This window comes from Nothoprocta perdicaria, unplaced genomic scaffold (assembly GCF_003342845.1).
Source record: "Nothoprocta perdicaria isolate Ctin4 unplaced genomic scaffold, notPer1 scaffold_95, whole genome shotgun sequence".
Lineage (NCBI taxonomy): Eukaryota > Metazoa > Chordata > Aves > Tinamiformes > Tinamidae > Nothoprocta > Nothoprocta perdicaria.
This window is the reverse complement of record NW_020456254.1, coordinates 2,670,442-2,687,368: the sequence shown is the minus strand read 5'-3', so window position 1 is coordinate 2,687,368 and position 16,927 is coordinate 2,670,442. Positions and strand designations below refer to the sequence as shown.

The window sequence follows — 16,927 nt, the reverse complement described above, 5'->3', positions numbered from 1 at the left end:
AACAAACTGGATGGAGCACATCCTAAAAATGCTCATTTCACTGCACTGAACCGAATGGAAGTAGTTGATTAGCTCAAATATAATAATCTACAGTGAAGATATCTGCAGTATCAGCATTCTAGCTAGCTGGTGGACCATACAAGGCCTATGCTATGAAGAATAAACCCACCTTGGTTTTGTGGACATATTGGCCAGAGGCCTGGTGAAGCAGTGCTGAGGAGCCATGGTCTTCAAGCCACTAATGTTAAAAAAAAAAAAAAAAAAAAAAAAAAAATCTGATCTTCTCCTTTTATATTGGACTCCAAGTTAAGGCAAAAGTCCTGTCCTTGCTCGAAGGTTTTTCAGCATAATGTTCACACAAAATATCAGATACTTTGGAGAACAATCATTTTCTGTTTCTATTAAACCATTTCTTGCTCAAAGGCAAGAGGTAACAAGAAAAGAAGTTAATTTATTGATACCTCGTGAAATAGTTTCACCTCTTTCTATAGCTGGGCACTTGTCACTTCTGTTTCCCTTGCTTGCTTCCCTGTCTGTCTTCAAGGACTCTTCTCAAGTGAATATATCACAAGCATATTTTTTGCTTTGCCCAAGAACCAAAGAAAAAGTCTCTCCACAGTTCAGTGATGCTTTTACTCATTGTTTCTTACAATGAATAAGAAATCTTTGTCTACTAAGGCACTACTACTGAGTGTGAGTCCTGCTTCTGTGCCTAAAGAAACTGAACAAATAAGCTTTCATCCATCTCAAGACAGATTTGTCTGTTCCCTTGGTTTAAAAGATTTCTACTTTCCATAGAGCTAGAGACATCTTGTGTTCACAGTGGATCTAAAAGATGAAACTTTTAGATTGTCCATCACACAGAAAGCCTTTAAAACAAGGGCCACCTCTTTTAGAGTGAAGGGCTTTTAAATCCTCCATGCTTTGGTGATTTATTTATTTATTTATTTTATTTATTTATTTATTTTGAGGAGAAAGTATCTCTAAAGAAAAGCTAGAGATTCTGGACTTCCACTTCTCTTCTCAGCTGAGCATTTTCATGACTTTGACTCGAACTGTTTCTTATTTCATTATTGGCAGTAGTATTCAGTACTAAGCACTGTGTGAGTGCTGGCTCATGCCAGAAGACAAGCCCTGTTATTCTGCATGTGAGCAAGCCCCAGAAGTGTCTGGGAATGATAGGCCATATATCAAAGTACACATATGTGTGGCTGCTTTCAGCATCTGCGTGTGAAGTCTGCCACTCGGCATGCGTCACTGTGTGAGCAAGGAGCTTCTGGTTCCACTTCGGCTGAGAGCTAAGATGGAGAAAGGAAGCTGAGAACAGGCTGGATGCTTTGTGCCTCCTTCCTGATATGGATTTTAATGACAGATGTCAGGAAGTGCCAATGAGCATAACTGAATCATCTGCTCGTGATGAGCAACGTAGCAGTGTCACACTTTTATCACGATTCTTGAGGTCTGTGATACCAAACTGTATCAAATTGCTCTTCATTTCTCATGGTAACTGTGAGACTTCTGTGACACCTTTCATGTGCAGCTCTGTGCTGGTCCTCCTGCACGCTGCCTGCTTCTGCTGTGCCTTCTATCCCAGCCTGCATGGTGGCTTGACCAGAGCAGCCCTCTGGACAGGACCTGGAAAGGGGGCAGATGTGCTGCAGAACAGAGGAGCACCCACCAGAACTTTGTCAGGAGGGAGTTGTTTTCTTAGCTTGGACAATTCAGCAGGTCTGGACTCTGTAACTACTTTCTTCAATGAAACAGAAATAAAAATTTCAGTTTCACTCTTTACTTTTGGTTGGACAGATTCATTTCAAAGATCAAGCTGTCTCATCAAGCTTGGTATGTGTGTCATCATACCAGCGGTGTCACAAGTCCACCGATCGCCTTTGTCTCAAAACTTTAAGGCTCATTTCATCAATGCCCATCCTTGTAAAATAGAATTGTTCACCTGCTTCAGAAATGTGCTGGATTTCAAAGTCTGAAAGGTGACAATTTTGAATGACCCACAAGCTTTTTTCAGACCTTGTGCTACAAAGGTATCTATCAAAGCAGAAAGTCTCAATCCCTGTGGGATCATTACATATGATACCCATCATCCCAGCAGAATTGGAGACTGTTTTCCATTCTCTGACTCTAGGAGCCACACTGTTATATATTTGAATAAGAAAGGATGACTGCTTGCCCTCTAACAGTTTTTTCTTAAAACTGCTTTTCAGAACCTACAAATAACATTAAGATTATGAGATTATGATGTCTCTGCCCTTCATATTTCTGCCAGCAGTTTGAGACAGCATTTGTTTGCTCTCACCTATACCTAAATATTCCCAAGATTTTAGTCGTAGTGTTAAAATTCAAATCCAAACTAAACAAATGACATTTTTCTATTCTGTTTTTCTGAAGTTGCTTTCTTTTCTTAGCTCACTGCAATTTTTCTTACCAATGTAAGAGTGATGGGTGTGTGGTGATGACTATGTAGTATTTGAAGTTTTTTCTTAGCTCTTGAATCTTAACTGGGTGTTAAGTTGATGGGATTCCTTTGCATTCTAATCCTGAGAAGAGCACAAGTAAGAATCAGTTTCCCCACGTGAATTGCCAGCTCATCTCAGCAATAAATCTCCAGGATACCTACTGCTAGTGAGTGCCTAAGGAATGTGTGTGCAACATTTCTTTCTAGGCTTTTGAGTGTTCATCACTCGATTTTCAATTGTTTTATAGCTTCTGCAGTGATTATAATGATGTCATGATTATATTTCCATCTACCTGTTCCCACTGAAAAAACTCCTTATCTCTGATATTGCTGAAGTATGTTGAGTACTAGCTACAAATCTTTGTACTGCCAGTTAATTATTAGGGGTGTTTTATGCAGTAATTCAGAACAAAAAGTGTTTATTTTAATGATGAAAAATGAGCTGTTCATTAAAATCAGCTTCCTGCTTTTTTTTTAGGCTATTGACAGTATTCATCAAGTGGGAGTTTACTGCTTAGCACTAGTACCAGCAAACACTCTGCCCAAGACTCCACTGGGAGGAATCCACCTGTCAGAAACCAAACAACTTTTCTTGGAAGGATCCCTGCATCCCTGTAACGTGCTGATGTGTCCCCACACATGTGTAACAAACCTGCCTAAACCCAGGCAAAAGCAGCCAGGTAAGATAAACGAGTGCAAGGGAGCTGTGACTTAATACTCCATGTTCACAATGTTGTATGGAGGAAAATAAAGTAACTGCAAATGGTGGGAACTTGATCAGCTGATCCTGCTAAATATTCTGTGTGGTTTAACTATATCATATGTTTTGAGGGAAGCTGGAAGTAGCTTTACAAAGAATATAAAAGAAATTGCTCAAAAAAAACCCTTCAAGTTCTGTGAAGATGAAGATGCTTCAATCACTGTGGAAGGCACTGCTGAGACCATACCTGGAGTTCTTTGTAAATTCTTGTTAGTTGTGTTCACATAGGAGGAACTCAGACTGGAGAAGAGAGAGTAAAAATCTTGGCTTATTTGACTTTGTAAAATAAAAGTAGAGAGGAAGAGAAATGTTGCTACAAAATAGCAGGTTGGATGAGAAACAAGCAGTTAAAAACTGGCTATGAATTTATTGAAACAAAGAACCAGGATAAGGGTTTCAACCAGAGGAGGGAAGCTGTGAGTTATCCTTGCAGAAGGTACAGCTGAGGGCAGTGCCCTAACTAGCTCTAATATGGTTCTTCAGCAGTTAATATGTGCAGTACAATATGAAGAGTATTATATAAAATGGTACAGCAAGGAATTGCACACAGACAGGGAAGGCCCTTGTAACCTGCTGTAGTCCTGGCCTGTGTCTGGTGATTCATACTAGATTAGCTAGAATTTTTTAACTTTGATTGCAGATCTGGGTACCCAGAGAATGTCAAAGAGTTCAGGATCTGTGGCCTCAGATTAATTCCTGAATTCATTCACTAGGCCTAGTTGCCTATTACTTCATTAGGCCTAGTTGCCTCTTACTTTCTACCTTGAAAAATAGTTTGGAATGTGAAGTGTTTTCAGTCTCCAGTTCTCAGGTATGAGGTTTATCTACTTCTGAATTCAGTACATGTTGGCAAGAGTAGCCAACTTGCTTCTTTAACCAAAATACTTGGACAAGAGATTCAGAAATAAAAAATACAATTTGAATTTGTAAATACTGAGAATGCCGCAGTCGAACAGTAACTTCCACTGACTTCACAAGCATCCAAAGCAATGAAGCTGGTTAGGTGCAGTGCTCACTTGGGTCTGTGTTGCTGTATCCCAAAATAAATCAGTGAGTTAGGTAGGGTCAGTGCAGTGGAGATATTTAGATAGGATATGTACTTTATACATTCCAGTAAATGATAAAAGCAGTGCCAGAAAGACAGAAATCAAATTGATGATACAACATCCTTCCATTTTATGTAGCTGTGACATATCAGGAGCATATCGGTGTTCTATGTCTTTAAAGCAGATTAGTGGGTAGACACTGTTGATTGTACTTTATTTGGATGTTTAGACATCTTGTGTTTTGAGATAAACACCACACATCTCCCATACATCATTTGGTCAAAGTTTAAATATAATGGCCTAAAAGTCAGGCTTCATGTCTCTTGCACTTAAGCAGTAATCCACCTTGTCAAACCAGAAAACAAACGTTAGTGTAAATGACATCTGAGAAATGAGTGTCTTGCATTTACAGCAACCAGCAAAACATTGATGAAATGCAACATCTCCCTTTCTTCCGAAGTTATTCTCTTTCTTTAGTCTCTGCACTGTGCTACGAGTTTTGCATATGTTTTATCATATGCACCATCTGCCTCCCTAATCCTTGTCACTTGATATCTGTGGCAGTTACAGAATTGCTTACATGGTTGCAACTTAGCCCTGGGAGCAGAAGAGAGCAATAGGAATGTTGGCCCTGAAGTCTGGATGCATCCCATCTAATTTTAGGCACTGAATGGACATGCCTGAGTTAAGAGCTGAATCTTTCCAAGATTTATAATATTAAGACAAACAGATGTGTCTCTGACTGTAGAAATCCCATGCTAAATGGACTCCACAGTTAAGGACCTGATTTAGATGGGATGAATGCAGACCTATATATCTTCCAGCTGCCTCTGGTCCATCAACCAAAGTTGGTGTCCACAATACATTTCTTTAGTAATGAATCTCTCTGCAAATGTACCAGATTTCAGAGATTTTGTATTTCCTAGATTGAAAAGTTCTTAAGGTTTTGTGCTATGGATAGTAATGAGGAAAAAGTCATTGAATGTGAAATAAATAAGAAGAATTTTCATCTATAATAAAAAGATTTCTCTTGTATTCAGCATATTTCTGATTTATTCTAGAAATTGGCCCTGCCTCTGTGATGGTGGGGAACTTGGTCTCTGGAAAAAGAATCGCACAGGCCAGTGGTAGAGACTTGGGGCAGATAGAAGATAACGATCAAGCCAGAAAGGTAAGTTAAGCTGCTCTGGGGTGTCTTATATGTAGCTAATTAGCTGAGCAGGCTCAGCAATACGTAGGACATGGTATTATTGCATACTTTTTTGGTCACATCTAATTCCGACTAACTTATTTCAGACCCCACTTTACAAAGAAATGTGAATAGTCACAGGAAAGATCTATATTTTGCATGTATGGATATATGGTCCTGATCTTGTTGCAGCTTTATAATAAGCTTATGTGAGAAATCCTCATTTATAGTAAAAAGAAGAGAAGAAGCTAAAGGATGAAAATAGTGCTTAGATTCAGAGTGATTAGCAGGAGCTGCTTTAGTGCTTTAAAAGTATAGATAATAATATATCATAGTCCCAGCAGTGGTTCAGCTTCCAGAGAGTCTGTGAAACTGCAGGAGTGCTGTGTGTGATGCCAAGAGAATTCTTATTTACTGTTTCTGGGTACTAATGTAAAATGTAGAATATAAATAAGAAGACATATCTAAACTAGCAAAACGAAATTGTGTTCTGTTCTCTAAAGGCAGAAAGTTATTTAGCATTATGACTATCACTCTGCTTTATTTTAGTTCCTGTTCCTCTCAGAAGTTTTACAGTGGAGAGCGCAGACCACTCCTGACCATGTGCTTTACACTCTACTTAACTGCAGGGTAAGGTTCTCAGGCAACTATTTTGACAAGTTATTGAAAGGAAAATTGCACCCTGCTATTTAAACTGCACCTGCTTACACTGTGGCTGAATGTGACTCAACCTTTCCATTTCTTTCACCATTAATACTCAGCTATTATATCTCATACTCACTGAGGCAGAGAGGAAAAGCAAGTAATCATTGGCAGTTGTCAAAATATGGCTTGTTTTTGTATCACACATATCACCTTATATATTTCTTGTTTCTTTTCCCTCATATACAAGTTTTGGGTGAATTGACAAGGCAGATCTGTTTCAATTCTTTCATTCTGATAAGAATAGCAATATTTAATACTTTTCACTATCCTGATTTGAAAAGCACAAGCTAAATATAACAATGAGTGTTGGCTTTGAAACAGGGCAAAATGAGAAAAGATGTGTGAGAACTGGGGAAGTGAGGTAAATGGGAGAAGAGATATCTCCAGAATTCAGCAAGGTCTGTATAGGACTGGTAGCAAATCTCTCTGCATAGAGGTATGAGGTGCCAGCCTGGCACAACATTTCCCTACTTGTCAAAAATAAATTTCTGCATGGCACCTAGTATGCAATTTGAGTTTATTAGGAATGGATGGTTGCCTGCTAAAGCAATAATTGCCAAACTGCTTCTTTGTGGAGCAGGAAAGTTTGATTTCAAACCATCCCACCACAGTAAATCTGGACATGGCTGCCAATAATGGGAAACACATCTGGTGCATGAGGGACTTGAGGACTCCAAGTAGTCCCTGCTCTTCTAGGCAGCTCCCTTTGCTGCCTAGAACTGCTGCTGTTTGCCAGCAGTCCCTAAAGTTAAAGAATTTCCATCATTTATGAGTCTCTGATAAATTGCTGTGTAATATATTGACAGGATATACTTTCCCATGCTTTACTGACAGATAATAGCAAATTAATAATTTGGTTATCTGTGGCAAGGCAAGGCAAAGTTTGAGAAGCTATTCTGCTTGTGTTGCAATATTGCCATTAGAAGAGTGCATTTCTCTGAGTGCAGAATAAAGGAGTGTCGAGCCAGATACAGCAATACCTACAGTCCCATCTCCCTCCACACAGGCTGCTGCTGTTGAGCTCTAAATAATGCCAGACTTCCCATCCTGGCAACAAGATGCCAAGGGAAGGGGAAGACACAAGGCAGAGAATGAGGATTAACATTTATTGTTCTTTACAAATGGAGAACAGATAAATTGGTCATTGAGTTTCTTCACCTCTTTAATACTCCTCCTTAATACTTAATTCACCTCCTTAATACTTAATTAATTTTATTAATACTCTTATAGTACTCTTATTTTATCTCCCCAGATGAAATTTGTTTCAGAGGTTTAATGTTTTATGGAAGGAAGGATCAGGTTGGTGGGCAGAATTTGTAATCTACCTTGAATTTTACTACTGATCTGTAACTTTTCCCTTTTTGTCTTCGCTGCACATTTTACATACGCTTCATTTTAAAGCATCCAACCTACTTGCCAGTGGTGACTGACAGAAATCTACTGAGATCCCTGCTCTCCTGAAACCCAAGGTTTTGAGCATGTGAAAGATTTCTGAAATTAGCACAGTGCATTGTTTGCAGGGGCTTTGAGGGAGGATTGCAACATCCGTGGGCTCAGAAAGAGAAAGGCACAGAGGGAATAGTTGACTGGTGCTTGCCAGTTCCTCTGGTGTAACAGCCCAGCTCTTCCTTGCACTTCTCCCTGGTGCAGAAATGCCAGATGTCTCAAACCCAGATTTGCACAGACCTATGTGATCTTCAGCAATTCCCTTTCTCTAGGGAGCTTAGCATTCCTGTGCATTTGGGGAAATAAACAGCCCGTCTTCCCGTGACTGAGCAAACAGGGAATGCTCGTCAAAGGACAGAATAGGGATGCAAGCCTGTTCCTGCTGACAGGTCTGCAGTGGGATGGATGCCCAGATCTGCATTCACCACATCCAGAGCTGGCCACACAGAAGCCACCTGTGGGGAGGAACCTGTATCCTACGTGTGGCTTTAGAGGAACCTTCCTTACCCCTTACAGGAGGAACGATTCACACTGGCTTGCAGCTCAGTGCAACAAGGGTGGTTGCTGAAGATGCTGGAGAGGACAGCTGGGCCCCTGGCACTTAGTTTTCAATTAGGTTGTCCTCCGTGTTGACAGGGATTAAGTTGAGGTATTAAGTTTGTGAATGCCAGGAGATGCATGATAACCCAGTGTGTCACCTCTTCAGTGCTAGACCTTATCAAACAGCTCTCTCCTCTCCAAAGCTTTTCATCGACAAAAGCTGTGGTGGTGAAGGAGATATTCATGGGGAAGAGAAATCAGCAAAGCTTGTTTTTTCTTAGTACATGTTAAGAGGGGGTAAAAAGAATATTTATTTAAAACAGAGGATTCTCTGGATAAGGACAATGCTGGAAAGCTTTTGGAGGTTATCATTTCAGTGCATTGTTTGTTGTATATCCCCATAGAAGCCTTAAATATAAATATTTTCCTACCATCCTTTTTTTCTCCATTTCTTCAATTCTTTTTTGCAAGTGAAGTCAGGGCCTGTGCCAGGTTAGTGCCAGGTGCCGTGGCAGCTCGGGAGGCTGAAACGCTGTTCTGGGGCAGGGCAGGCCCAGAGGGGCAGCAGAGACACCAGCCTTGCCCCGGGCCCGGCCCAGCCCAGCCTGGCTAGGGCAGCTCAGGAGCCGGCTCCTAAGCACGTGCGCTCCTGGCCTCCTCTTCTGCAGCGTCAGCTGTCGTAGGGAACTTAGTGATACAGATTTGTGCATTTGTCTGTGTGTCTGTATACACACATACACATTTTTAGGGAATGCAAGAACCAGTTTAAATCACTGTGTGATAATTTTGGGGTAGCTCTAGTTGGGCTGCTTCACAAAGTCAGGCTTTGTAGCCTTTATAGACCCTCCCTTTCTTTTCCATTCTGACCAGAGTTGCACAAATTCAACAAAAGCCCCTCTTTTCTCTGTCATTCATATGCATGCGCCTCACTTTTGTTCCAGGCTATTTTTTTTTTTTTTTTTGGCTGTCACCATGTACTGTTTTTCTCTTGTGTCTTTTGTCTTTTAAGGCTTTTCTGCTGTGCTTTTTGGCCTCCTTCCAGAATGCAGACAATGAAGTGCAAATTGCAGGATTGCTCTCCTCATCTGCTTCAGACCGATGCAGAAGACTGTAAATGCACTTGCCAGGCAGTGGCAGGAATGCTGTTTGCAGCAAGGGAAAGCAGTAGCTATTACATAGCCTTGCTATTAATATACTACTGTCAAGTCGTTGCTTAAGACAGAACACTGTTGAGGTTTGAAGGTACAGGAGAAGAGTGGGGCATGTTTCTATGCTCAGTGAGGTTCATTTTTTTCTTCCAGATTGACAGAAGGCTGAAGGTTTCCTTAGTTACGTTGTTTGGCCTATCGAGGCCCTATAAACAGCTACACCTCGTCCAGAAGTTACATGTAAACTGAGGAAGGAAAACAGAGTTCACCACCGTGTGTTATCTCCATTGCTGTGACGTTTCTCTTGCTTCTGCTTTCAGGGAACGATAGCCAACTCACTAACGTGTGTCCAGCTGCATAAACGGGCTGAGAAGATCGCTGTCATGTTGATGGAAAGGGGGCATTTACAGGACGGAGATCACGTGGCTTTGGTTTACCCCCCAGGTAAAGAGCAGCTGTGTTTGGCATCCTGATGCTCGCCAAGGTTTGGGATTTAAGAACCTTTAGACTGGCATCTCACTGATGGTATTGCCCACCAGTAAACCAAGGAAACAAGTAATAATTGGTAAAGTGTGATCTATTTGCCTCATGTTCCTTGCTTTGAATTTAGTGAAACATACTTAAAGGAAGTTCTCTTTTGTATGTGTATGTGCATGGTATTATTTCTTTGAATTTAGATTAAGATGGACTGTACTTTTAAAATATCTTTCATATAAGCACTCAAATTTAAACAGTAATTTACTCTTTTTTATTTTTTTAATTTGATGGAGATCATTTTATGGAAGGAACAATAACTTGCTAGTATTCCAGATCTTTTTCCACTGAAAAAAAACAAAGCAGTCCCCATCGTTGTCTTACAGTAGCCTGTGTAGAGATTCAAGGAACTAGGAAACAGCAGAATTAATATAATCTTGGTGCTGTGGTCACTTCAGCCTCCTAACATGACCTGAAGTATGTTGTGCACAGTCTGGAACCTACAGTCAATATTTATATGAAGTGACAATTTTATGTTAGAAGCACGGCTGGGAAATCATGGCTCCATTTTTTTTTTCTTTAAAATGTCAGGTATCTGAGGTTAAAAATGGCATGAGAAAGAAAATATTAAGTGAAATGTCTATGTGTTCCTTATACAGCTCATAGGAACCAAAAGGCTGCTAACTCATCCTTTGACTGGGGGATCACTCTTTCTGAAACTCTAACACATAAATTTAAGTTTAGGAATATAACTAATCTGTAGAAATCAGTATTTTTAACAGGTGGCTTTGGGATCATACAAGTGGGCAGCTCACCTGAGTGATGGTAGGTGATTCCAGCTGTGTGTGTTGCCTTTGATATTTCATGCTCAGGAGAACAGTGCAACGGGAAGGAATCAGTAAAGCTGCACACATCCCAGCAAGGGGCTGAAAAAGCAGCCTTTTAAAGGGCTTAGTCTCTCACTTAACCTTCTGAGTTTGGTTCCGAGTAGCATTTATGCTGGCACAGGTGTATGCAATTAACGGGATTGATTTTCAGGGAAGATTTCTGTTCTGTTCTTCATGCAGGAATAGACCTGATTGCGGCGTTTTATGGCTGCCTGTATGCGGGCTGTGTGCCAATAACAGTGCGACCTCCGCATCCCCAGAACATCGCTACGACGTTGCCTACAGTGAAGATGATTGTGGAGGTGAGCAGAGATCTGCACGAGCACATTGCACAGGCAGCAGACTAGCAGGTCCAAAGATTCATATTCGGTCCAAAGACTCGAGACCTAGGTTGCAGTGTCAACATTATTTGACAACAAACAACCTTCCAACTCTCTCTGTCCTTTTGTACTTCAGTTATGCTACTTCTTTAAGGAAGTATTTTGGAAATGCTTCCTTTCATTGAGCTATCTGCCTAAAGAGTTGGGATTCCTCACCTGGCAGCTCTATGCTGAATATGGAGAAAAAGCACCATAGGACTCTTAGCTTGAGCACGTGGTGGTTTGTGCTCAGCTTTGTGCATTCAGTTATTTTGCAGTTTGAAGCAATTTCAGAGCTCTGTTGTGAAGATATTGTTTGCTTTGTTGTGTCATCCAGAGAGGTGCTACTCAGGCTTTTCCATTTAATACTTATCATGCTTAGTCTTGTTGCACATAAATAACCATATTGAGTATGTTAGCAAGGGAAATAAAATGATTGCAAAGAGATAGACTCTATTAAATGGCCTTTTGAGTCTCTGAAGTAGGAGAAGCTTAAGCAAAGGTAATTTTGACATTTTAAGTCAATATTGATAATCTAAAGTTGGAAGAGCTGGGAATAATTAATAATCTCTGGCTTTCTTCATAGCATCAGGATGCTATAAAATATCAGTAGAGGTATCAGAAGGTGGTCTGTTATCTTCAAGGTTCTCATTTTTAAATATTTGCTTGCTGACAACTTTAAATTTCACTATTTAAAAATACTAGAAGTGATATAAAATGTCTTATTTTATTTTTCCTTTGAGGTCTAATAACCAAACAAGATTTGGTTGGTTTCAGGTCTGAAAAATCCTTGGACAGGTCTAAGCTGCCCTGTAATCATTGTCTTCAATAGACTGGCTTCAAATGAAATATGGAAAATTACCAGCCACATTAATGCCAATTTGACTTAAAAGCCTCTCAGCTGTGATTCACACAAGGATTTTCTTTAATTTTGGAGAAGGATGACCTTGTAGAAATTAAAATACTGAAGCTGTTCCTTCACTGCCAATGAAATGCTTTAAAGATCCTGGTGTGATGAGGTCAAAGCCTACTCTGACATACCATATATCAACTCAGCACCTTTTCAAGACAGTAAGAATTGCTTCTAGGAGCAAAATTTGGCCCATATAATTGTGTTTTGATGATGAATTGGTAGTAATAAAATATAACTGGACATTATCAGGCTTTGTTCTGTGTTAATAAGAGGACTAATTTAGCATAGACCTAAATAAAATTTGATTTGACAGAAAACATAAGCAGAATGACAGGAAATAATTATTATCCCATCTGGAGCAGTTGCTAACTGTAGTTCAGTCCCACTCCTTCTGCTTTCCACCTTCCCTGCTGTTTATGCCCCACTTTCTATTCCCCTGGCGTGGAGATACTGTATTTTGTTCTGAACCTCCTGGTTTTCCAGATAGAATAATTTCTGTGAGGGCTAACAGCTCCTGAAATTCCCTTCATTATGTGGCTTCCCCATGTCCAAGATACCTATCTGAGATCCAGATAGACAAACATTAAGGATATTTTGCCTTATCATGACAGTGGCAGGACTGGAGTGGAAGATGGTACAGTGAATCTTGGTTTCCACTTTCTTCACTTGTAGCCTGAAATATATGGAATATCCATACAGGGAAATCATGGGATTATAAAAAGTCAGGAGAACTTGAGTCACTGGTCACATGCTTTTAATTTCCTCATTTACTGTATAAAGTTGACCTATAAAGCTGACCCCCATGAAGTTACCGTCTACAGAGGCTGATCTCTTCTGCTCAAGTGGTAAAATGTAGTGCACATAAGGTTCCTGATTTCCTTAGGCTGCAAAACCTTGGGAATTCAATGTGCAATGAAATGTCTTCACTTCTCAAAGAAAAAAAAAATTCTTAGCAATATTTCTGTGCACAGATTGTCAAACTTTGGATGCCTCTTCCTTTTTTCCTCTGCACTGTTATTAATTCAGTGATTAAATGTATATATTTATGCTTGTCTGAATATTTGATTTATTATGTTGAGTTAATTTTTTAAAATTAGTAACATATTTTTGTAATTGCTACTTTATATTCTCAAATGATAATGCCTTCAGCACATACATCTAAAATTCAGTGCAGATGGTAGTTGCGGTAAATTTGCCATTCCATCTCTTAGTGTTGTTTGCAGAATTACTGGGCTACAGCTACTTAGGCCAATATACAAAGAAGGTTTCTCAGTGCTTTATCACGAGAAGAGAAATCAGAAATATATGACTAATATATAAAATGGACTTAAGACAGTAAAAATGCTCATATAAGTGTCAAGTTAGGTTTTGGTTTATGTTAAAAAAAGTGTTATGTTAAAAAAAGTTATGTAAAAAAAGTGTATCTTGGTAAAAAACCAAGATATATTACCATAACATAGAAAATGTTCTGGTCATGGTCTAACGTACTGGCATCCCAGGTTGATAAGTGATGTAATGTGTTGGAAGAGTCACATTCTCCATATTATGGTACCATTAGTTTCATTGCAGCAGTCTGCTCAAAGTGCAGTTTCCACACAGTTTGTGAAAGTCGCATGACTTTGCTCTGTGAGCTTCATTTTCTGTGCATCCCTTTTGCTTCCCAGTCGGAAAACATAAAGACCAATAAACCTGTGTCCTCTTCCGGCAAAGAATAAATCATGAATTTGTTCATTTTCGTAGGAGAATTAATCGGTATCCCATTGTGTTATTATTTCTTTGTTAAATTCCTAGGTGAGTCGCTCTGCCTGCTTAATGACTACACAATTAATATGTAAATTGTTACGGTCGCGAGAGGCAGCAGCAGCAGTTGATATCAGAACGTGGCCTCCAGTACTAGATACAGGTGAGTATTAAGGCAAGGGGGGCTGCTGTTGGTTCTTTTATTTTGTTTTATTGGTTAAATTTTCAGTGATATGACTGGCCTAAGATAACCATTTCTCTTTATTTTCACTAGATGATTTGCCAAAGAAGCGGCCTGCACAGATCTACAAACCTTCCAACCCTGAGACGCTTGCTTACCTTGACTTCAGTGTCTCCACAACTGGAATGCTAGCAGGGGTAAAGGTAGGCACTCTGTTAAACTTAGTATTCCTGCTATCGCTCTTCAGTGGCAGATTGCTCCTTATTTGTGATTTCTATTGATTTTGATAATAGAAATTGAATGGTTTCCTCCCTAGCAGTCATTATTCAGTTCAATTAACATTAAATTAGCTCTTTTGTGCTGACAGTTGTACTGTGTGCAGTGAGTTTAGTACCTTCTTTTCAGAATAAAAACATTGTGCTGATAACCCTGTATACAGCCCCAAGCATTCTTCAACAGAAGTATCTATTTTTTCCTTAATAGGAAGGAAATCAGATTCAGTCATCCCCTCTGCAGTCACTGGTTGCAGGGCTGGTCAGCCGACTTGTTCTTCATTTCTTCTTTACTGCAAGTCAGCTGCTGGCTGTTGGATTTCCATATTCTCTGCATGTGGCTCAGGGACCATAGACATTGCTGATATATTCACCTGCTACAATACTAGAGGAAATAAAAAATATCATTTATGGATTTGTATGATAAGCGCTGGCATCTAAAGCTTTGTAGATCTCTCTTCTGTCATTTTCTTCAATCCTTCAGCCATAATATTTTGAAGGTGTTTTTTTCTCGCTGCTGGCATATGTATTACTCTAGTTTTGTTTTTACCAATCTGTAGGCAGAGACAAAATTACTTTCTTTTATGTGTTACTTCCACACTTCTATCTACTATATGTCCACCGATTACAATTACTTGAGCCTTTTTTGCAGAAGTGTCACACTTTGAGCTTTTTAGCACAAGCTACTAGTCTCTAGCATACCCTCCTGTTTTCAAAAGCTGTCAACATACCTTGCAAATAAGGAATGCATCAGATATCCCCAGTTCTCAGGTGAGAATGTGAAGCACAGAATGACATGCCTGAGGTTCACTTTCAGTTAAGGCGCTGAGCTGGCTGATGGTTACGTGTCAGACACTCCTGGAAGATTCGTTTCAGCTAATCTTAGATAGCAGCGAAGTCTACAAATGTGGATTGGTCACTAGGCTCTTCTATAATCATCAGGGAGAAACAGAATCTTTTACAGTGTAATTCATCTAATTTATTTGAATCATCTATTTGGGGAGCGGATGAATTATCATATATGCCTTTATTGCCTCTAAAACAAGCCCGAAATGATTGGTTTAGATGCAGTCATTCATTTTTAATCAAATCTGAATCCCTCCTTCTGAGACTTGCAGGAATGACTTCCAGCTATGCCAAGTCGGTATCTGGACAGCTTCAAAGATAGTCAAAGCCAGGTAAAGGTGAAGAACATTTGCTTAACGTGAAATGCAGATAAATCTCTTGTGAGACTCTTAATTATGTTCAGGTCTTGGGCTCACAAAGTCTCTAGATCAGTAACTCAGCAGGCTTTTATAAATATGGGTCATGTGCTAGAACATTGCTAGTGATTAATTAATTATAAACAGATCATCAGAAATTTTAAGGTATATGATAATGTAGTGGTGATAAAGAAATGCATAAACATTCTTTAGTGGTATCTGAAAAGTTGAAAAATGTGTTGTTGCCATTTTGGAATGTTATGTTCCTTATGTTTATTCCCAATATTTTCTCTGACTTGGACTCTGTATGGTGTAAAACTTCACACAATAACACTAGTTTTTGTCATGGAGACTTCAGTTTAATCCTGTGTGAAGAACTGGTCTTTCAGTGAAAGCAAGATTAATCACTTCCAGCTGCAGATGTTCACAGTGTGGACACCTGGTTTGGGATGGTCTTTGTACAGCACTTGAAATATGTCCAGAGTCAGTTATGGAGGAAAAAAAGAAGTGACTTTGAGAGTTTTAATCCCCCGCTTTACTTTAGGATTGGAGAAATTTCCAGGTGCCTGCTCCCCTTCGCTGACTGCGATGGCCTGTCAGGCAATGCAGTCACTAAGCTGCAGAGATCAGAGCTTAGGTGAGCTAAACTTTGCCCAGGCTGTCTCCCTAACACAAATGTCTTTCTTGTTATTGACAAAGAAGACAAATATTAAAAGGTGCAAGTTGGTTCCCACTATAATTAGAACTTCTAAGCCTGGAAGTTTGTGGGAAAACATGGAAGTTTGTGGGAAACCTGCTCACAGCTGCATTCAGGAGCTGTCAGTAACAAAATTTAAATGGCTAGAAAAACATCTGAAAAATTCCTTCTCCAGCAGCTGTTTTGTTTCTTCTTTCTGCTGTTTTTGTCTCTGAGAGCTTTAGATCAAGATTTAGAAGCTTTGTTTCTCAATTAGGAGCTGGCCAGTGTAAAGACACTTCATGGTTTCACTGGAAAAAATATATCTTTATTGTATTCAGAAAAGTGTATTGGAAATATTAATGTAACAGAATGCTTCAAAGTACATTCAGATTCTACAGCCATCCGTTCCTTTTCCTTTCCACAGATTTAGCTCATCGTTAGGTTTGCATCCTGCTTGGAGCTCCCGTGTGAGCCACTCACAAAACTTGTGCACTTCAAACATTCCCTCTCTCCTGCCTCCCCTTTCAAGCTTATTTAGATGACCTCTTGAAGGCAAGCTGTGTTTGCCTAGGTATAAATTACATGCATGCTTCCACGGAGCACAAAGTCAATATTTATTTGTTTTCTTTATCCAGTAACTGATTTAAAAACCCGGCGCAGTTGGGGAATGAGCCGACTGCGGGGCCTCGTCGATCATTTTAATGGCTTTGCTGTTGTCTTTCAGATGTCTCACGCAGCCACTAGTGCCTTTTGCCGTTCTATTAAGCTGCAGTGCGAGCTCTATCCCTCCCGAGAAGTTGCTATCTGCTTGGACCCCTACTGCGGCCTCGGCTTTGTCCTCTGGTGCCTCTGCAGGTGAGGTTTCTCCTCGACCCTTGAAAATACCATGTTGGATCAAGCAAAAAGCAGGATGATG

General features: G+C 39.8%; 1 protein-coding gene across 1 annotated transcript in view; it reads left to right on the top strand.

The window, feature by feature from the left end:
- DIP2C (disco interacting protein 2 homolog C) overlaps window positions 1-16,927 on the top strand; it is a 134,799-nt gene that overhangs the window by 74,778 nt on the left and 43,094 nt on the right. The window contains exons 22-29 of the mRNA XM_026053001.1: window positions 2,949-3,150; window positions 5,338-5,447; window positions 6,015-6,095; window positions 9,625-9,748; window positions 10,846-10,967; window positions 13,729-13,840; window positions 13,952-14,061; window positions 16,736-16,866. Of these exons, the coding sequence (XP_025908786.1) occupies window positions 2,949-3,150; window positions 5,338-5,447; window positions 6,015-6,095; window positions 9,625-9,748; window positions 10,846-10,967; window positions 13,729-13,840; window positions 13,952-14,061; window positions 16,736-16,866 (992 nt within the window). The remainder of the gene's footprint in view (window positions 1-2,948; window positions 3,151-5,337; window positions 5,448-6,014; window positions 6,096-9,624; window positions 9,749-10,845; window positions 10,968-13,728; window positions 13,841-13,951; window positions 14,062-16,735; window positions 16,867-16,927) is intronic.